Source organism: Ahaetulla prasina, chromosome 2 (assembly GCF_028640845.1).
Source record: "Ahaetulla prasina isolate Xishuangbanna chromosome 2, ASM2864084v1, whole genome shotgun sequence".
Lineage (NCBI taxonomy): Eukaryota > Metazoa > Chordata > Lepidosauria > Squamata > Colubridae > Ahaetulla > Ahaetulla prasina.
In genome coordinates, this window is record NC_080540.1 from 29,541,062 (window position 1) to 29,563,562 (window position 22,501).

The 22,501-nt window shown below is 44.7% G+C and overlaps 1 protein-coding gene across 9 annotated transcripts in view; it reads left to right on the forward strand.

Annotated features, from left to right (window-relative positions):
* The window catches only part of LOC131189846 (H-2 class I histocompatibility antigen, Q9 alpha chain-like), a 47,998-nt gene that overhangs the window by 5,087 nt on the left and 20,410 nt on the right, over positions 1 to 22,501 (forward strand). For 3 of the 9 annotated variants that reach the window (XM_058166374.1, XM_058166373.1, XM_058166375.1), the window contains exons 3-8: positions 8,633 to 8,908; positions 10,226 to 10,507; positions 15,544 to 15,642; positions 16,152 to 16,184; positions 16,899 to 16,931; positions 18,132 to 18,165. In XM_058166374.1, coding sequence (XP_058022357.1) covers positions 8,633 to 8,908; positions 10,226 to 10,507; positions 15,544 to 15,642; positions 16,152 to 16,184; positions 16,899 to 16,931; positions 18,132 to 18,151 — 743 coding nt within the window. In that variant the 3' untranslated portion in view covers positions 18,152 to 18,165. The other 6 variants (XM_058166366.1, XM_058166371.1, XM_058166369.1 and 3 more) reach the window with 6 other exon arrangements.

Sequence of the window (22,501 nt, forward strand, 5' to 3'; positions counted from 1 at the left end):
AGGAAGAAGTCTTCCACACCGGGAGGCCAGGAAAAGAAGACAGGGACGAATGTGCGAGTTGCGGGGGACAACACAAACGACAAGACTGCAAATTTAAGGATGCGACTTGTCGGCAGTGCGAAAGGAAGGGGCACATAGCACAGGCATGTCGAGCGCCCCAACCTTCCCGCCAAAAATTCAAACCGACCAATCAGAGCGCGGGAACGACGAAGAGGCCCGTGATTGGTCGATTCAAAAAAGGCGCGAAACTTAATCAGACTGCCGTGAGAGTAGGCCAAGCAGCCACGCGCCTTGAAAAAAAGATTTTTACTAAAACGCACATTGAAGGGTGCCGTGCCGAATGGAAGTGGACACCGGTTCATCGATCACGATCATGTCCTGGGACACTCTTGTGAAACGTTTGCCAGCCGTCGCGAAGCGCAAGCTGCAACCACAGAAGCTAAGGGTACAAGATTACCAAGGAAATCGCATCCCCGTCCGAGGGGTAACGTCCGTCCAAGTCAAGTATGGACAGCACAACAAGACCCTGCCCATCACCGTGGTCGACGGAACCTTGCCGAGCTTGTTGGGACTGGACTGGTTCCGGGCATTGGGCATGGGAGTGACCGGAGTCTTCCGAAACGACGTCGACCTGAAAGACGCACTAATGAAGGAGTTCGGGGACGTCTTCAAAGACTGTTTGGGCAAGTACGAGGGGACCCCGATCTCCTTTAACCTTGACCCACAGGTTGCCCCTATCCGGTTAAAGGCTAGGAGGGTCCCGTTCGCCCTGAAGCCCAAAATTGACCGGGAGCTGGATAAACTAGTAAGCCAGGGAATACTAGTGCCAGTTGACCATGCAAAGTGGGAGACACCCATAGTCACCCCGATCAAACCGGACGGGTCGGTCCGAATTTGTGCTGACTACAAGGCAACGCTTAATAAAGCGTTGCAGAAGAGTGCCTACCCCGTCCCAGTAGTACAACACTTACTGCACTCTTTGGGGCAAGGCCAGGTCTTCGCCAAGCTAGATTTGGCCCAAGCCTATCAGCAGTTACCCGTAGATAGCAACACGGCCAAAGCACAAACGATCGTAACGCACAGGGGTGCTTTTAAATGCACCCGGTTACAGTTTGGGGTTAGTGTGGCTCCAGGGTTATTTCAGAACCTAATGGAGCGGCTATTGCAGGGACTCCCCGGGGTGGTACCGTACTTTGATGATGTACTGGTATCCGCCGAAAATCTAGAAGAATTAGGAGTACGGTTGAGAAAAGTTCTGGGCATTTTCCGGTCCGCCGATCTCAAAGTCAAACTGAATAAATGCCAGATAGGGGTAGGATCCGTGGAATTCCTGGGCTATCGGATAGACAAGGAAGGAATCCACCCCACTGAGAGCAAGGTTAGGGCAATCAGGAAGGCCCCAGCTCCCCAAAACAAAACGGAGTTACAGGCGTTCTTAGGTCTGGTCAATTTTTACGCGGTATTTTTAAAAAATAAGGCGACCATAGCCGAACCGCTCCACAAATTACTAACGAAGACAGCTGTGTGGTCTTGGGGAAAGGCGGAAGCTAGGGCATTCGAAGCAGTAAAAAACCTTCTGTCTAGCGATAGTTTACTGATTCAATACAATGGCACGCTGCCATTGGTGTTAGTTTGTGATGCGTCTCCCTACGGGGTGGGGGCTGTGCTCAGCCACAGGTTGCCAAATGGCACAGAAGCCCCTATAGCATTTTACTCCCGAACAATGTCATCGGCTGAAAGAAACTATAGTCAGCTAGATAGAGAAGCCTTGGCCATAGTTTCCGGGGTAAAGAAGTTCCATGAATATGTATTTGGCCGTGATTTCGAAATAGTCACAGACCATAGACCCCTACTAGGCCTGTTGGCAGGCGACCGCCCAACGCCCGTGGCACTTTCGCCTAGACTGACCCGATGGACTATCTTTCTGGCTGCGTATTCGTACAAATTGTTGCATCGGCCAGGAAAGGAGTTAGGGCATGCAGACGCTTTGAGCAGATGCCCACTACCAGAGACTATCGAAGACCCCACTCCGGGCACACCCGTCCTGCTAATTGACTCTTTGGACTCGGGTCCAGTCACTTCCAAGGAGGTGGCTCGGGCTTCTTACAAGGACATTACAATAAGAACTGTAATGGGTTGGGTGCAAAGAGGATGGCCCGCTGCGCCGGGCGAGCGGTTTAAGGAATATGTAAAGAAACGCGGGGAGTTGTCGGCTCAAGGAGGGTGTCTGCTCTGGGGGGATAGAGTGGTGATCCCGGAGAAACTGCGGAAAAAAGTTTTGGAACTCCTGCACGAGGGCCACCCTGGGATAGTGAGAATGAAGGGTTTAGCAAGGAGCTATGTGTGGTGGCCTTTGATGGACAAGGAGATTAGTGACAGGGTAGGAAGATGCCAAGCCTGCCAGGAGTCCAGACCACTACCACCAATGGCCCCAACTCGGGAGTGGGAGAGACCCCAGGGCCCATGGTCTAGGATCCACATCGATTTTGCCGGCCCCTTCCATGGGCAAACATTCCTAGTGGTAGTCGATGCCTATTCCAAATGGCTGGAAATCATTCTTATGAGATCCATGACAGCCGAGGCCGTAATCCCAGTCTTGCGGCGCCTATTTGTAACCCACGGGTTACCAGACACCCTAGTCTCCGACAACGGCCCTCAATTCACAGCGACCCTGTTTGAAGGGTACTTGGCAGAAGAGGGCATCCGGCATGTCCTCTCGGCGCCATTCCACCCTGCGACGAACGGCCTTGCAGAACGTTTCGTACGGAGTGCAAAGGAAGCATTGTCCAGAATCAGGCCAGGCGATTGGCAATTAAAAATTGACACCTTCCTAGCAGTGCAACACAGAACCCCCTGTGTAGCAACTGGCCACAGCCCAGCAGAACTACTGATGGGCAGGAAGCTGAGGTGCCCATTAGACCGGTTAAACCCAAACTACACCCCAGACGGGTACAAAGGGACAAACGGTAAAACAAGAGAAATGACAGTGGGAAGTCCAGTATGGGCACACAATTACGGAGAAGGCCCAAATTGGGTAAAGGGGACAATCCTTGAAACAACCGGACCCAAATCGTATCGGGTAGAGATAGAGGATGGCCGGGTTTGGAAGCGCCACATAGATCAATTAAGAAAAAGAACAACCAAAAGTCCAGAAACAGGCCCTGACTATCCAATGTTTGAATCCACAGCTGACTCAAACCCGGGGCAAACGCGGGACTTATCTGAGTTCGATGAGGTCCAGCGACACCAATCGGTCCCTCCTGAAGAGAGCAGGGACGAGTCTGCAAATAATCCAGGGCCGGATGGCCTAGAGGAGGAGCTGAGAGGAAAAAACAGTCCCTCCGGCCAGCTCGACTCACTCCCAGAGAATGAATTGCGCAGGTCCGAAAGAGTTAGGAGACGCCCAGTCTACTTGCGTGACTACGTAGAGAAATAAGATGCTAATTTCATGTAAATAGGGGTAAAATGTTTTCTGGGAGGGAAGGAGTGTAATGTATCTTTAAGAGTTTTGGAGGGAAATTAGAGCGGGAAATAGCACGTTGCTGATTGGCTGTTGCCTCCGACTGAACTGTATATAAAGAGGGGTTTTTCTGTTGTTCGCTGCTGGGTTCACTATAAACTAAAGAGCTGTTGTCACTCATCTGGTCTCCTGCCTCGTTATTGCCCGAATCTAACACTTTCCTTGCCCCTCCCCCCCCTCCAGGCAGACCCCAGAGCTCTGCCATTCCTGCCCCTGATCCCTGAGGGTCTCCCCAGATCCCTCCAGGCCCCCTGCTGGCCTCTCAGGGGAACAGAGCTGGACTCAGAGGGCTCCCCCTGGTGGAGAAAAGGAGGAAGGAGACCGGGCAGAGTGGAGGGGAGCCTCCTTTCCAGGCTCAACAGCCCCAAATAGAATAGAATAGAATAGAATTTTTATTGGCCAAGTGTGATTGGACACACAAGGAATTTGTCTTGGTGCATATGCTCTCAGTGTACATAAAAGAAAAGATACGTTCATCAAGGTACAACATTTACAACACAATTGATGGTCAATATATCAATAACAAGTTATAGTCATACAGTCATAAGTGGAAAGAGATTGGTAATGGGAACTATGAAACGATTAATAGTAGTGCAGATTCAGTAAATAGTTTGACAGTGTTGATGGAATTATTTGTTTAGCAGAGTGATGGCCTTTGGGAAAAAACTGTTCTTGTGTCTAGTTGTTCTGGTGTGCAGTGCTCTATAGCGTCGTTTTGAGGGTAGGAAACAGTTTATGTCCAGGATGCGAGGGATCTGCAAATATTTTCATGGCCCTCTTCTTGATTCGTGCAGTATACAGGTCCTCAATGGAAGGCAGGTTGGTAGCAATTATTTTTTCTGCAGTTCTAATTATCCTCTGAAGTCTGTGACTTTCTTGTTGGGTTGCAAAACCAAACCAGACAGTTATAGAGGTGCAAATGACAGACTCAATAATTCCTCTGTAGAATTGGATCAGCAGCTCCTTGGGCAGTTTGAGTTGGTGCAGAAAGAACATTCTGCTTCTCCCCTCCCATCGCCTGAGTCGCCTCCTCTGGATCTTTTCTGGCTCCCTCCTCTCCTTTCGGGGGTCTTTTGACCAGAACTGCTCACAATATTCCAGATGTGGTTGCTCTACCTTGATTTATATAAAGGCTTTCTGACATCAGCCTCTCTGTGTTTTCAGTACTATTTTAATGATCCCTGATGTCCTGTTTGTCTTTTAAATTTTTTAATATAATTTGTATTAAACCTTTGGAACAAAAGATAAGCGCTAATAGAAGGTAAAGGAAAGAAAGGAAATCAATCAAAGAAAATTAAAAAGTACAAGAAAATAAAACCAATGGAAGAAAATTGGTAAAGAAAAAAGCCATGAAGAAGTGATTTCTGATATTCTTCACAGCAGTTCTAAATATAAATATATTTTAGCCTCTCTAAAGCAGCCTTTCTGAACCTTTTGACCCTGGAGGAACCCTTGAATTATTTTTCAGGCCTCAGGAACCCCTTGAACATCTCTAGATTCAGAGAAAGGCTGAAATTGTTTCATGCATAGACCTGTAGAGATGCATTAATAGTGTTCTTACACTAATAATAAAAAAATGAAACTTGCCTTTTCAATGAAATCCCAGTGCTTTATTTTCCTGCACAAATACTCAGTTCTGTGCCAAACCTGAGATCAGAACGCACAGGTTTAATCTTCAGCTGAAATAAGACAATTTCTGTCTTAGCTTTTGATGCTTCTGAAATAAGACAGAATTTGTTCTCAGAAGTCAAAAACTGCAGCCAAATATTTAGTGCCTTCCTGTGAATGGGAGGAGAGTCTTCTTTGGCAGAAATCCAGAACTTATTTTTCTCATGGGGAGATCAGGGAATCTCCTCTCGAGGGCAGAATCAGACTGCAGCTCCCAAGGATCTTCCTCTTCCTCCAAAGGGAAGTTCTCTAGCTGAGCAGAAGATCCAGAGAAAGGATCCCTCACTTGTCATTCCTGGGTGTGGAAAAGGAGGGAAAAGACTGGTCAGTTTAGCTCAACTCTACTTACAGGTGGTTTTCCCTTAGATTTGAGAGTTCCTGGCAGCTTTCCTCCCTTTCAAGACAAACAGGACTAGAAACATTTCAGGATTTCCTTTTGGATTTTTCAAATATTCAGTTTTCTTTTAAATCCAAGAATCTTTTCACTTGAAGTTGAAATATCTTCTCCAGGACCTTGCGGAGCCTATAAACTTCAAGCTCATTTCAAAGTTCAATAACCCTTTGGGTGTCCAGATCAGACTGGGGCCACTTGCTCCTGTTGCTAAGGAAAATATTCCTTTGTGGCCCTATGAGGCTTCATTTCCACATTGCACTAAACCATGGTTTGTTTCTGGTTAGCCCAAAGTGGGAACTAGCCCTTGTGAGTTGGGGCTATTTGTGAAGGTAGATCAAGATCTATGGTCACAGATCTTTTTATGTAGATCAACCAGATCCTCTTTGAGACCATAAGATTCTCAGTCCCTCTTTGCAGCCGCAGATTCAGGCAACTGAATCAGGGCCTCTGGTGGCTCTACAGACTAATGCAATCTGTTATTAACACAGCTGCTTGCAATTACTGCAAGTTCAAGGTTGCAGGCCCAAGGTTGACTCAGCCTTCCATTCTTTATAAGGTAGGTAAAATGAGGACCCAGATTGTTGGGGGCAATAAAAAGTTGACTTTGTATATAATGTACAAATTTATTTATTTATTTATTTTATTTATTTATTTTGTCACAACAATATATGTAACTATCATACAGAAAGGTTATATAGTATATAAAGGTATAGAAGAAAAGAAAAACAATAGGACAGGAACGGTAGGCACGTTTGTGCGCTTATGCACGCCCCTTATGGTCCTCTTAGGAATGGGGTGAGGTCAATAGTAGAAAGTTTTTGGTTAAAGCTTTTATTTTTATTTATTTATTTATTTATTTATTTATTTTTCGTATTTTTATACCGCCCTATCTCCCTAAGGACTCAGGGCGGTTTACAGCCAGATAAAAATATACATATAAATACAACATAAAACATCCATTAAAAAACTTATTACAAATGGCCGAATAATTAAAAATGACAATATAAATAATAAAATCCCCATTAAAACTAATTCGAATTTAAAATCTAGTCCAGTCCTGCACAAATAAGTAGATGTGTCAAGCTCGCGGTGAAAGGTTCGAAGGTCAGGAAGTTGGCGGAGAAGAGACCACAGAGTCAGGTAAAGTATTCCAAGCACTGATGATTCTGTTACAGAAGTCATATTTTCTGTAATCTAGATTAAAGCGGTTGACATTAAGTTTAAATCTATTGGTTGCTCTTGTATTATTGCAATTAAAGCTGAAGTAGTCTTTGACAGGAAGGACATTACAATAGATGATTCTATGAGTTAAACTTAGGTCTTGTCAAAGGCGACAGAGTTCCAAATTTTCCAAGCCCAGGATTTTAAGTCTAGTGGGATAAGGTATTTTTTTGTTTACAGAGGAATGGAGAACTCTTCTTGTAAAATATTTCTGGACACGTTCAATTGTATTGATGTCAGAGATGTGGTGAGGGTTCCAGACAGGTGAGCTGTATTCTAGAATTGGTCTAGCAAATGTTTTATATGCTCTGGTTAGTAGTGTGGTGTTTTTGGAAAAGAAGCTACGCAAGATTAGGTTTACAACTCTTAGAGCCTTTTTTGCTATGTATTTGCAGTGGGCTTTGGCACTTAGATCATTTGCTTAACACAATGTAAGCCGCCCTGAGTCTTCGGAGAAGGGCAGGATATAAATTCAAATTAAAAAAAAAACACCTGTTCCCTCTCTGGGATCCCTTCCTTTCCCCCCACCCCAGAGGAACAGGAAAAAGAAAGATGGAAGGATCTCCCTCCCTGTCAAGCTTGCCTCTGTTCTGGAAGTAGGTGTGACTTCCAGATGCATATCCCTCATTCATCCCTCCTCCCTCCAAAGGTCAAATAGACCCGTGTTGTTCTTCTTCCGATGTCATCCTTCTGTCTGGTATGCAAAGACCGTTGATGCCAGCGGCCCGTCTGACTGTTTGAATTCCTCCTCCCCCTTCTCTTCAAATGGCAGCCGGAGCGCTCTTCAAGAGCCACAACCCCATTACTCATGCTTGACAGCAAAGTTGCAGTTGGTCCAGAATGCGGCTGCGCGGGTGATAGAGGGAGCCCCTCGTGGCTCCCATGTGACACCTCTCCTGCGCAGACTGCAATGGCTACCTGTGGCCTTCCGGGTGCGCTTCAAGGTTTTGGTAACCATCTTCAAAGCGCTCCATGGCATAGGGCCGGGTTACTTACGGGACCATCTGCTGCCACCGATTGCCTCTCACCGACCCGTGCGCTCTCACAGGGAGGGACTCCTCAGGGTGCTGTCGGCCAGGCAGTGCCGACTGGCGACACCCAGGGGAAGGGTCTTTTCTGTGGGGGCTCCCACCCTTTGGAACGAACTTCCCCCAGGACTTCGCCAACTTCCTGACCTTCGAACCTTTCGCCGCGAGCTTAAGACACATCTTTTTATCTGCGCAGGACTGGACTAGAATTTTAAATTTTGAATTTGGTTTTAATTGGGGTTTTTATTACTTTTATTGCTATTTTAAATATTTGGCCTTATTTAATAAGTTTTTTAATTGATGTTTTATTCTGTATTTATATGTATGTTTTTTTTATCAGGCTGTAAACCGCCCTGAGTCCCTCGGGAGATAGGGCGGTATAAAAATGCGAATAAATAAATAAATAAATAAAATAAAACATTGAAGTAGGCAATAAACACTTAACGAAGTAATAAAACAATTAAACCCCCTACTAAGTTACTAACCACTTAAAGTAATAAGCGGAGGCTGACACTCCCTCTGTTTCTTTCACCACTCCTTCTTTTCTCGGTCCCCACTTGGGATCCCCTTTTCCAGATTCCCTTTTCCTGGGAAGCTTCAGGGAATCCGTCCTGGGGGAGGGGAATGCAGGGAGGCAGGTGGAGGGAGGGGAGAAAGGCGGTTAGTGATGGGGCCTTTCTTTCCCTTGAAGTCTAGGGAGGAAATGGGGATGTCAGTGCCTCTGTCAAAGTCCCTGCAGGAAGGGGGGCAGATCTGTCTATCTTCAGGTCTCCCCAAAGGATCCTCCTGTCTGTCCTTTAGGCCTTCACACATGGCAGAGGATGTGTGGCTGTGAGCTCCGGAGAGACGGGAGCAAAGTAGGGTTTAACCAACTTGCCTACGAAGGGAAGACCTTCATCACCTTCGACAAGGAGACCCTCACCTGGGTGGCTTCTGAACCCCTGGCCCAGATGACCCAGAGGAAATGGAACGCCATTCCAGGAGAGAAGGAGGAAAGGAGGGCCTACCTGGAGAAAATCTGCATTGAGTGGCTGGAGAAGTACCTGTCCTATGGGAAGGAGACACTGCTGAGGACAGGTGAGCATCTGAATGCAGACTGGACTTTCCTCCTTTATGGCCGGATCTCTTGTACACATTCGGCCCCTTTGGGTCCCTGGTCTTCAGTCTGTTTGCCCTGCTGGGAATCCTCCCCCTCCCCTTTCATCCTCTCTCCAAGACAAGGGAAGCCCTGTTTGGTTCCCATTGCCAGGCAGCCATTCAATGCAGCAGGAAAGGCAGCCTCTCCCTGGCAGGTCTCTGTGTGGATCAGGCAGGACAATCACTTAGTGGTGTCCTGTTCACTGCACACAATGAGGCAACCATTTGGGGCTATTCAATGAACCCTCCACTAGCCAAACTGTAGTCGAAAGTGGTGGGCAGCCTTAATTTCCTCCCATTAACCCTACTTCTCCCCACATCCCATAGGGGGCTCCCTCCCTGCCTTCCACCTGATGTTGCACCTCCCACCCCACCACTAGAGGGCTCCACTTCTACCATTAAGACATTTTCAGTGCCCCCACTTGGGCAAAGAAGGCCAAGGTTGAGGGGTTCTTTTCTTTCCAAAGTTTCTGTCAATCTTTCTCTTAACCCTCAATCAGGTTCCCAGAATTCTCAGTGAGCCTTTCTCAAAACAACCCCCTCCCCACCTGCAGGGACACCCCTTCACCCCACAGGGGGCCTCACATTATAATCTTTTCCTAGGATTTTTTTTAAATTAATGTACCATCTAGAACACCCCTCTCACCTAGATCTACCTCTTCCCCCCTGGAATCCTTGATCCCTTCAGGATCAGCTGGATGAGATTAGGATCAATGGGGGAATCCTTCAACCCACTGATAATTGCCCCAGGAGGACCCTCTCTCTCTTCCACTGGCATCCCCTATCTCTACCCCCCCCCCTTTGGAGAGACAAAATCTCTTTTCCAAATTGATCAGTGTGAGATTCCCTTTGATCTCTCTTAAAATTGGGGTTGTGTCCCTTGGAAAGAGGCCTGGAGCAGAGCAGAAGAGGATTCAAAAAGTAGGGAGAATCTTCTGTGCTGTTGTTTTGAAAGGGAACTTAAGAGACCATCTCCACTATCCCTCCCCTGAAGGAAGCAGCCCAGGATCAGTCAGAGTTCAAAGCAGTCAGAGAGGAATTTCCTTGGACCCTCAATTGGCTGCTGGAGGTTTTTCAGGCTGAGTCCCTGGAAGGGATTCAAAATCAGGAGTTCTTGTAGTTGAGCGTTTTTCAGATTTGGAGCATTTACTAAAACTCTCGGAGTCGTTGCAAGTGTGGAATGTAAATCTTTGGGTTAAAACTAAGTGGTGGGAGATTTTCCTGCCCCTCCAAGTTCCTCCAAGTTTGTTTCTGCAGAGACTCCAAAGGTGACGATGAGCAGCAGGACGGAGGTGGAGGATGGGATGGAGATGCACGTCTGCCAAGTCCATGGCTTCTACCCCAGGGAAATTGATGCCTCCTGGAAGAGGGACGGGGAGGTCTGGCTGCAGGACACCCATCATGCGTCTGTGGCCCCCAACGCGGATGGGACCTACCACTACTGGCTCAGCATCCGGATCGATCCCAAAGAGAGAGACCGCTATCGGTGCCATGTGGAGCATGACGGCCTGCAGGATCCTCTGGACTTGGAGCTGAAGGGTGAGAGGCTGCAGGGAGGGGAAGGCTGGGCTCTTTGGCAGGCTGGAGGGTTGTGGGAGAGAAATCTGACCCCAGCTGTGTCCAGATGTGAACATACCTGAGCTTTAATCCACTAGTTTTTCCAGTGTTTGAGGTTGGTGAAGCTGAAGGGATCAGACCATAGAAGTGACTTCAGGTGATGGAAACCACAGAATCCTATCACAATACTTGGCCGATCCTGATGAAATTCCCTTAGATCCTCTCTGAGGCCTTCCCTGTTTCTTGCCCCCAGCAGAAAAGCAGCAGTTACGCTGAGCACCAGAAAGAGATTTGCTTTTGTTTGCAATTCCTAAAGTAGAAGAATCAGGAGGAGTCTGGTGGCCTCTTTTCTCAATGCCAAATTCTGATTAAAATTGATGAACTGCAGCTGCCTTCAGGAAATGCAGAAAGTGGCTGGACTGACGCATCAGGAGTCAGAAAAGAGGCTCCCAAGTCTGAGTTTTTTCCCATCAGAGACTAACAAGGTTTCCTGCTTTAAAGGTCAAAAGGTCACTTTGTGTTGCTGCTCTAAGAAAGAAGTTGCACATTATTTTATGATATGATATTTGAATTCCTGAGGCTCAGCATAAAACCCAAGGAAAAAAAAACCCTCTATCTAAGAGTTCTGCATATGCTCATAAGTGTCTTTAACATACACTGGACTTCCAAAGTTGCAAAATTCAAATTCTAATTTTTTATTGATGATTGTCACAACAATACAAGAAACATTCAAATGGAATTGTTATGCTGATATCCCAGGCAAAATAAAATTTTCCTTTTATTTTTCTGGTTGTTTATAGCAAGCATCAATTCACAAGTGGCATGATTGCTATTCAATGGGAATCCTGCATTTTGTGCAAGAGAAATTTACATTTAAAGTTCTCCTCCCCTCCCCCCCAAGCAATACCACTTTATAATGCCTTGGTAAGACCACACTTGGCATATTGCACCCAGTTTTGGTTGCCACGATATGGAAAAGATTTTTTTTTTTAAAGTTTTTATTTTTTTTCACAACAAAAAAAAAACCCTCATCAAACAATTACAATGTGCTGAAGGGGTTTTTACATATCTTTTTGTGCAATCTCAAAATAAACATCTCTTTCATACATATATCTTATACTGTCTTTTCTAACATATCTTTCCTTCTAGCCAGTGATAACATAAATCCCATATTTTATAGTATTGCTTATCTTTTTGTTCTCTAATTTCAAATGTCAATTTACTCATCTCTGCACATTCCATCATCTTCCTAATTATTTCGTCTTGTAAAGGTAACTTCTCATTTTTCCAATTTTTAGCAAACACAATCCTGGCTGCTGTAATAATATTCACAATCAAATATTTTACGTCTCTAGTATATATCTTGGGTATAATTCCCAACAGAAAGACTTCTGGCTTGAAATCTATGTGTTTTTTAATTATTTTCTCCAACCACGTGTGTATTTTAGTCCAATATCTTTTCACTTCAAGACATATCCACCACATATGGTAATATGATCCAGGTATCTGATGACACTTCCAGCATTTTTCAGATTTATCCTTAAACATTCTGGTGATTCTTGTCGGGGGTAGATGCCACCTGTAAAACATCTAATACAAATTGTCTTTATATGCTGTAGACATTGTCATTTTATAGTTATACATCCATAATTTCTGCCGGGCCTCTAGGTCTATTCCATGACCAAAATTCTTCCCCCAAATAATCATTGTCTCTTTTACTTGTTCTTCCCCCAATTTTTCCTCTAATAAATATCCATACAATTTCCTAATCAAATTGTCATCAGAACCTGTTAAAATCTTATCAAAACTAGTTATATTATTATAAAAGCCTTCTGTTTTAGCATCTTTATCATATCTGGATTGTATTTGCAAATAAGAAAACCAATTCATTGTTATGCCATCTGCCTCTAGTTCTAATTTGAATTTTAACTCACCCTTTCCATTCAACAATTCATTGTACCTAACAATATGTTGCTTTCTAAATGTTATAGAATATGAGAATGCCTCAATAGATGATACCCAAATTGGAATTTTTAAAAAGTGACTTTTCTTTATTTTCTCCCAATTTGACAGCAACGCTTCTCTAACTAAATGTCTTCAAAAATATCCCTATGTTTTACCTTGTCCATACCATAGAAAAGCATGCCATCCCAACAACAAATCATGTCCTTCCAAAGTCAATATTCTATTATTTCTTAATATTATCCATTCTTTAATCCACATCAAATTTGCTGCCTGATAATACAATTCCCAGTTAGGTAACCCAAAGTTGCCTCTCATTCTCTTGTCTTGTAATAATTTTAATTTTATCCTTGCTTTTCTCCCTTGCCAAATATATTTCAACATTATTTTATTCAACTCCACGAAATATCCTCTCCCCAATTTAATTGGAATAGTCTGGAAGAAATACAAAATTCTAGGTAGCATATTCATCTTAATTGTTGATATTCTTCCAAGCAATGACAATTGTAAATGTTCCCATTTAGCCAAATCTGTCACAATCTGCTGTTTGAGTCTACCATAATTGTTATCTTTCAATGTGCTACACCTTGCAGTCAAATATATCCCCAAGTATTTAACTTTATTTGTAACCTACGTTCTGCCTGCTCAATTTTTTGCTTCATTAACATATTTTTTGTCAAAATTTTCATTTTGTCCTTATTAATTTTCAACCCTGCCACTTTCCCAAATTCACCTATTCTTTCTGTCAAACAAGTTATAGATTCTAATGGGTCTTCAATAATAAAAACCAAATCATCAGCAAAAGCTTGGAGTTTATATTCTTCCTTCTGAATTTTCATAGCTTTTATCTCCCTTTCCTCTCTAAGGTTTCTATTTAATACTTCCAGAGTCAACACAAACAGCAGTGATGAACAGTGGGTAGCCTTGTCTTGTGCCTTTTTCAATTTGAATCTCTTCGGTCAGTTCACCATTTATCATAATCTTACCTGATTGTTTATGGTATATGGTTTCTATTGCTTTAATAAACATTTCACCAAAACCCATTTGTTTCAATTGTAGGAAGATGAAACACCAATTAACATTGTCAAAAGCTTTTTGTGCATCCAAAAAAAATCAAAGCCATCTGTTTTTCGGGATGGGCCTCATAGTATTCTAAGGTATCCAAAACTATTCTCATATTATTTTTAATATGTCTTTTAGGCAGAAATCCATTTTGATCAGAGTGTATGAACTCATTCAAGTATCTTTTCATTCATTCTGCTAATATTAAAGCAAAAATTTTATAATCCGAATTTAACAGGGATATAGGTCTATAATTTTTTACTTGTTTTAAATCAGAGTCCTCTTTAGGGATAAGAGTGATATAGGCCTCTGTCCAGGTCTCGGGTATTTTCCCCTTTTGCATCACTTCGTCCAAAACCTCTAATAGTGGAAGGCCCAATTGTTCTTGAAAGGCCAGGTAGTATTCAACTGGAAGTCCATCTGGACCTGGTGCTTTTCCACTTTTTTGTTTTTTAAGCGCTTGCATTAATTCCATCGTTGTTATGTTTCCCTCCAACATCACTTTCATATCTTCAGGAATCTGGGGTAAATTTGCTTTATACAAATAGTGTTTCACGTTTTCCTCATCTATTTCCTCTTTTCCATATAATTGCATGTAAAAATTCTGAACAACTTTTTTCTTTTCATCATTCATAAATTGAATCTGGCCTTTATTGTCTTCTAATTGTACTATTCTACGATTTTCTTTCTCTCTTTTGAGTTTATAGGCTAGCCATTTATCTGGTTTATTAGCATTTTCAAAATAGTTCTGTTTTGCCCCTTTGATTTTTTGTGCTAGCTCTTCCTTTTCAATCAGAGCCATTTTATGTTTAATTAAATCCGATCTCATTTTAATATCTTTTCTCTCTGAAAATCTTTGTAATTCTTGTTCCCATTTCCTATAATCATTTTCTAGTATTTTTAAAAGTTTGTTTTTTCTTACAGTTCCTTGATATAGAAAAGATGTTGAGACTTTGAAAAGAGTGCAGAGAAGAGCAACAAAGATGATTAGGAGCCTGGAGGCTAAAATATATGAAGAGCAGTTGCAGGAATTGGGCATGTCTAGTTTAATGAAAAGAAGGACTAGGGATGACATGATACATTCCAGTATCTCAGGGGTTGCCACAAAGAAGAGGAAGTCAAATTATTCTCCAGAGCACCTGAGGGCAGGACAAGAAGCAATGGGTGGAAACTAAACAAGAAAAGAAGCAGAGTAGAACTGAGGAGAAATTTCCTGACAGGGAGAACAATTAATCAGTGGAATGGCTTTTCTTCAGAAGTTGTGGGTCCTCCATCACTGGAAGCATTTAAGAAAAGACTGGAGAGCCACTTGTCTGGAATGGTATACGGTTTCCTGCTTGAGCAGGGGGTTGGACTGGAAGACCTCGAAGGTCCCTTCCAACTCTGTTATTCAGTTATTCTATTTCTGCCATTTGTGGGAGCATCCAGAAGTTGGATATCACCATAGTCCATTTTCATTCTTAATTTCTGGAAGCACAAAATAAAATTTTATGCTAATTCTGGACTGGCCAAAGAAAATTAAAGGTGTACGTTTAAAAAAAATGATCGGTGATACGAACTATTTTACTTTAAATAATAAAATGCAAACTGAACAAAAAAGCATATAGATTTGCCCATTTCCACTCAGAGTCATGGCTTATTGGGGGCAGCCTATAAAAAGAACAAAAATGTTTTTGTTTAACAAATTTTGTTTCTTTTATAGTGTTTTGTAAGCTGCCAAGAGTCATAAGCTGGCAAAGGGCTATTTTTGACTCAAAAAGCTAAATATGAATTCAGTTGCCTTCATGCTGGGCTGATGTGAGAAGAAGAGAGCATCTTCAGGACACGTCCTCTAACAACAATTAGCAAGGCGTCTTCATGTTACCTTGAGAAAGACACAAAAATTGAGTTTTTAATTTGGGGTATTTCCAGCTTTCACTTCTTTAGGTCTCTTCCATGATTGGGAAGATAGTTTGGAGTTCCCCTTCAATGATCTGCTCTTTCTCCCAATTCAGAACCAACCAATTCAAAATCCAACCTGGGGCTCATCATCGGCTGCATTGTGGCTGCTCTTGTCCTGGTGGGTGTGATTGCTGGGATCCTGGTATTCTTCAGTAAGTATCTTTTGGAGGTTGATGGAAGGAAGATGGGGAGATTCCCCCCAAGTATCTCCCTTCAGGGAGCTTCTTCTGGGCTTCCTTCTGTCCTGTTTTCCCAGCCCTCTTGGGGAGCATCTGAGATCTCAGCCTCTTGCTGGGACTCCAGTCTCCATTCAGCTGAGTCTGAGATCCAGGCAGTCCCGTCTTCTCCTGAGTTGGGAAGAGGCATCCCAGTTCCTTTGTCCCTTTCAAAGGCTTTGACCAAAGAGCAGCAGAGAAGGATTTCCATGAAAATCTTCCTCCCCTCCCAGCTGCTTCTGATGCTTCCCCCAATTCTCCTCCATCCATCTCAGAGGCAGCAGGTCTCTCTTGGGGCAAATCAGGAGATACATTTGTATTTTGAAGATCTTTCTTGGGACAAAATGACTGTGAAATATCTCCTGAGATTCTTCCTCCTGCAGAGGGAGAGATTGGATGATCTCTGGTGGATTCTTTTGAGCTTTCACTGATTTTTGTCCTTGCAGAAAAACGTCAAGATGACTACAATGCAGCACCAAGTGAGTGAATTGTCCTCTTTCCATATAATCTCCAAGTTAGAGCAGGGACCAGAGGCACCATCAGTTGAGGGGTGTGTCTGTTTATGTCTGTGCACTATCTTCCTCTTTGTGCTAAGAACCAGGCTGGGGAAGATGGGCCGGCCCCCTTTTCATTACAGCTGTTAGTAAAAGTGGAGTCCTCAAGGAGAAACATCTGGGAGAAGGAACCCTCAAGAAGATGAGAAGATCCGGCTGGTGGAAGGTCCCTCTGACTGAGAAGATGCTCTGTTTCCCAAGAAAGCAGAAAGGAAAGGCTTGAAAGTCAAATGAGAGTCAGAAGCTCCATAAAATCAGGGATCAAAAGGGGACATTTTGAGAGAAAAGGAGCTTTGGGAGATGCCAGTTGGATCTCCTCTTGGTCTCCCATCACAAGGCTCCCTAAGTACGAACCGGTTACAAAAAGAAACTTTGGATCCATCTGTATCTTTTTAGCTCATCTCTGCCTTCTGGCTTTGGGTGATACAGATATACATTTTAAGAATTCTTTCTGATGCCTTTTAGCCAAAGCAGTTTGATCTAAACTCTCTCCATGTGTTTGTGAGTCATTGACTGTGTGAGAGAGAGAAAGGGAAGGAGGGAGCTGAGTCAGAAAGAGCTCAGCTTCTCCACCTATAAGCCAAGAGAGATGGAAAGGGAGAGACCTCCTCACCCTCTTTTTCTTTCTTTCTTTTCCAGCAAGTGAAAGAGGAGCCAACAGTTCAGACCAGGGTAAGTCAAAGAGAGCTGCTGCTGCTGCTGCTGCAGGAGCCATTTTGTCCTTTTCCAAGACTTCGGGTAGATGGGGAGATGAAAGTGAGGAAAAGGCCTCCAGTTTTTAAAGCCCCCCCCCCCACCAATTCATCCTCCCTGGGTTCCCTCTGAGTCTCCTTCTGGTGGAATAACAAGAATAATTGGAGCCACTTTGGCTTAGTGGTGAGGCCACCAGGCGAGACCATGAGTTCTAGTCCCACCTTAGATATGAATGTCACAAAATCCGCTTTCCTTGCACTGGTTCATCCTGCAGAGGAGAAGGGAAACTCTCCCTGTTGGATTCAGGCAGGGGAGGCAGCCCAGAGTCTGCATGGTGGAGCTTGGCCCCCTTTAGAGGAAAGAGCCCCCAATTCTTTGAGGGGAAATAGGGAGACCAGCAATGACTTCATGATCCCCAATGGTTAGAGAGGCTTCTGGTGGCATAGCTGAGACCTGGCTGTCTCTGGAAGGGGGCTTTTCCTCTCAGAGATGTGTCCAGCCAGTTTAATGATAGGCCCCAACTGAAACCCCAGGGCAGGGGGAGTGGGGTGCAGTGGTCATCAGAGAAGCTCTTTTGGCACTCAGGAGCTTTGCTTCCCAGGTTTCTGGCTGTGACTCCCCGTTTCTGAGGCTGACGTGATCAGTTGGGCTGGTTGCGACTGTACCAGCCTCCCTGCTGCATGGCCACCTCCCTGTCTGAGCTGCTGGGAGCCATCTCAGGGCTGGCATGGAGTTGCCCAGGATTATGGTCTTGGGAGACTTCAATCTGCCATCCCTGAGTTTGGCCTCAGAAGCAGCCCAGGAGCTCATGGCCTCCATGGCGGACATGGGCCTCTCCCAGACCATCCTGGACCCACCTCAAGGCAGTGGACAATAAACTCCGGATGTGATCTTCTTGTCAGACAAAGGCCACATGATCTGATGGGGGAATCTGTTTTTTATTTATTGTTTTGAATATTCTACATGGCATTTTATTGAACTTTACTGTGAGCTGCCTAGAGTCACCTGGGCAAGATGGGTGACACGGAAGAAGTTTAGTGATAAATAAATAAATAAAAAGTCTGACGTCCTCTGAGAAGTTCGCGAAGCTGCAGAGGTTGAATGGTGAAGAGAGATTTCTCCTCCTCAGAGGATCCAGACAAGGCAGAGATTCACTCAGCGTCTTTCTCTCCAATGCAGGAAGCAACCAGGTCATTTAGCTGCCCCCTCCCAGGTGAGTTTTCCCCCATGGAGGCTGCAGGGGGGGAGAGGGAGGAGGGGAGGGCTTTGAGGTCAAATGACCAGTGGATGGGGAACATAGTTTGGGGAATCCCTCTTCTCTCTCCTGTTCATCTCAACCACTGCAAGGGAAGGAAGGGAAGGAATTTGGGGGGGGAGGCATTGGGGCTCTGGGGAGGGGTCTGCCTGCCCCCAGACTCTTCTCCAGCAAGGCCAGACTGTGGCCAGGCCCCTCTCAGGGTCTGACTGTCTTGGGTCAGGAGGCTGAGAGACCTGCAAAGAGGAGATCAGAGAGTTCCCACTGCAAGGAGGGAAAGAGGGAGAGACGAGGGACTTCCTGAGGGTCCTGCAGTCATGGATGGAGAGGGAGGGGGCTTCTCTCCCGTCCTTGATCCCATCTGGGAATCCCTCCCTCCAGGTGCTGAAGGGAAGACCTGGACTCTCTGGAGGCCATGAATCCATTTGCACTTGTCTCTGGATTTATGTATTTGAGGAGGGATATTGATATGTGTTAGGGACGCGGTGGCTCAGGGGCTAGGACATTGAGCTTGTCGATCGAAAGGTTGGCAGCTTGGCAGTTCGAATCCCTAGTGCTGCCGTGTAACGGGGTGAGCTCCCGTTACTTGTCCCAGCTTCTGCCAACCTAGCAGTTTCGAAAGCACGTAAAAATGCAAGTAGAAAAAATAGGGACCACCTTTGGTGGGAAGGTAACAGCGTTCCGTGCGCCTTTGGCGTTGAGCCATGCCAGCCACATGACCACGGAGATGTCTTTCGACAGCGCTGGCTCTTCGGCTTTGAAATGGAGATGAGAACCGCCCCCTAAAGTTGGCAACGACTAGCACGTATGTGCAAGGGGAACCTTTACCTTTTTACCTTTATTGATATGTGTTACATAACTTGTGGGGCAAGTTCTCCCCCACCTCAGGAGCCAGTCCCAGCCCTGCCCCTCCCCTCATGCAACTCTGGAAATCCCACCCAGCTGATCCCTCTCTTGAGGCTTCTGCTCTTCTGCTCTTTTCTTGGGCTGATCTTTGCGGATTCCTCAGCCTGGACGGTGGGATTCCTCCTCTGGGCTTCTTCTCAGACTGACCCTGCCTGCTTTTTCCCTCCTCTTTGTCGCAGGAATGGACATTCCCAGCATGAGGAGAGAGGAGAGAAGATGGGATCAGCCTTCTTCTGAATTAGGCCGGACTCTCAGGAAGAGCCCTTCAGGGCCTTCCAACATGCTGGAACCAGGATAGATTTTGGGTCTTTCGTGATTGTTTTTATCATCGAATGAGTAACCGTTTTTATTTTAATTGAGGAATAGAGACAGAAAGAAAATCTTATGTACTTATAATCATGTGATCAAAAGGACTCAGCTTGGGTTTAGTAGATATTCTTTATTTATTTGTATCCTGCCGAAGGTATCAAAGATACCCAACACACCTTCCTCCCTCTATTTTCCCCACAACGACAACCCTGTGAGGTGAGCTGGGTTGAGAGGGAGTGACTGGCCCAAGGTCACCCTGCTGGCTTTCATGGCCGACACAGGACTTGAACTCACAGTCACTTTCTAGCCTGGCGCCTTCACCACTAGACCAAACTGGTTTGTGTGGCTTGTAATAGCTCTGTAATAGAGCTTGTAGCAGCTACGTTGTTATTTCTGATGACCTTTAAGGGGCTCCTACTGATAAAACAGATTGTAGAGAAAGGTTTGGAGCTGATGAGGTGAGGAATAGGATGAAGAGTTGCTGGTTTTATTTTAAGGGAGAGCGAGAAACTGTTAATCTTCATCACACTTGCTTGGGATGAAAGGGAACATTTTTTCCCATCTTTATTTTTTTCCTATTTGTTGTGTAATAGATAGTGTGTAATGCAGGACTGTCAAACTGGCTTCCTGCAGACTGGATACGTCACGCGCAGGCCACGCCCACCCCGGCTCCAGAGAGTTCAAAATGATGGATAGATAGATGATAGATAAATGATAGATGATAGAGATAGATGATAAGATAGATAGAGAGAGAGAGAGAGAGAGAGAGAGTGATGGATAGATAGATAAAGATAGATAATGATAGATAGATAGATAGATAGATAGATAGATAGACAGACAGACAAATAGATATTGATAGATAGATAGATGATAGATAGATAAATGATAGATAGATAAATGATAGATAGAAATAGAATAACAGAGTTGGAAGGGACCTTGGAGGTCTTCTAGTCCAACCCCCTGCTTAAGCAGGAAACCCTACACCACTTCAGACAAATGGCTATCCAACATCTTCTTAAAAACTTTCAGTGTTGGAGCATTCACAACTAGAGATAGATAGATGATAGCTAGCTAGCTAGATACATTTTTCTGGATGGATTCCCACCAGCAGAAAAAGAGGCTGAACCCCCCCACATCCCAGAAGGGTCTCACCGTGGCACATCTGCTGCAGAGCAATTGCCTCCAATATTAAGACGCCACAAGGGCGCAGAGCACAGAGCCATCCTGTCTGTAAACCTCAACCTGCGCTCCGTATTCCTGGAGTCACAGGCAAAGCCAGAGACGCCCCTGCTGATCAACAGTGCAACAATCCAGAGCTAGCTGGCAATTAGCCAAGCTCAACTAGTAGGGGAAAATAAACATTTCCAGGACGTCTCTGTTGCTAGGCAGACAATCGGGCAAAACCTGTGAGAGGAGCTGGAAAAGGGAAGTGAAAGTTTCATCTGGGTCAGCATTCAAGAATCTCTCTTTGCAAGAATTCCTTGCCGTGGAGGAGGGGCAGAACTGCGGGGGGTCAAAAGAGTCAGAGAGTTATCTGTTTGCAGGGGGACGGAGCGTCCCTTTCAGATCCTGCCCAGATTGCACAGTTGAGGATCAGGTGAGGATCAGGTGATGGAGGTCAGGAACCCCAAATGATCTTTGCTCTGGATGAAAACGGGCATTTGGGGGGGGGGACTTCAAAGTGAAGGCCTGCCTTTTTATAGAATTGATGATGATGCTTTTATACTTCCCATAATAAGCAGAATATGAGTTAGAGCCAGTGGGTTTTTTTCCGGGGGGGGTTTGAACCATCTCCTGCTGTAGTCAGCCTTCCAGTAAGAATGTACAGAATAAGAATTAGGCCCTGCCTATGGGGAAGAGGCTCTGGTTTTGTATTTTCACTGATAAAGAAGACTGAGGCCATTAGAGCAGGGGTTTCCAACCTTGGCAACTTTAAGGCTTGTGGACTTCAACTCCCAGAGATCCTCAGCCAGCTTTGCTGGCTGAGGAACTCTGGGAGTTAAAGTCCATAAGCCTTAAAGTTGCCAAGGTTGGAAACCCCTGCATTAGGGGAGCTTTCCCATTGTTGACTAGGTGACTCAGTGGCTAAGACACTGAGCTTGTTGATCAGAAAGGTCAGCGGTTTGAATCCCTACAATAAGTCTCCTGCGTGAGCAGGGGGTTGGACTGGATGACCTCCAAGGTCCCTTGCAACTCTGTTTACTGTTACTGGTGAGTCTCTAGAAACTGGGCATGTGAAGCAAAGAAATATCGGAGAAGGAATCACATCTCAATACAGAAGATTCTCAAGCTTTTCTGGTTTAATCAGAGCAATCGGTCCTAAACAATTATTAGAACAGCTGAGAATTATTTCATTCTCAGCTTAGTCCAAATTAATTCCAAAAACAAATCCTACAGGAAAAGTGTTGTACCAGTGATTGCATGACTTCTGTAGATGCCATACGCTAAATAAAAAGAAATAAAACCACAATACATTGGAATTGAATTGAATGGATGAATTGGAATTAGGTTGGCAGTGGGGGGGGGTGTTCCCCAGAAAAGGGGCAAAAAAAAAAAGACTTTCATACAGTTTGATTTATTATTATCTGTAATTCTTTATGTTTGGTTGTTTTTTGAAGTGCTGTGAATGTTATCAAGGAACGGCAGGACGATGGGTGTCAGCCTCCGCTCTAATCTTCATATACTTTTGAATAGTTTATAGCAGTAGATAGAATGTGAAATGTTTATGCTGTATTATCTAACAATTATAGGAATCAGATGTATCATATCACTGTACAGGGTAGGGGAAGGGAGCCTATTATGAGTGTCGGCTGACATAACCTTGTGGGGGGGGGATTAACGGCTGAGGATGAATAACGCGGGGTTTTCCCAACTGAAACTGCATTCCTCGAATGACTGACAACTAGAGACCTGTGGAAGAAGATTACCACGAGGGGCCGAGAAGGAGTTGGCATTGGACCAGACCAGCCTGACCTCCTGAAGGAGGAGGGACAATTGGGGGGGATATGATGTGTTAGCCTTATTCTGTCTCAGATCCAACTTTATACGCTGCCATCATGACTGTAGCTAGTAAAAGTAC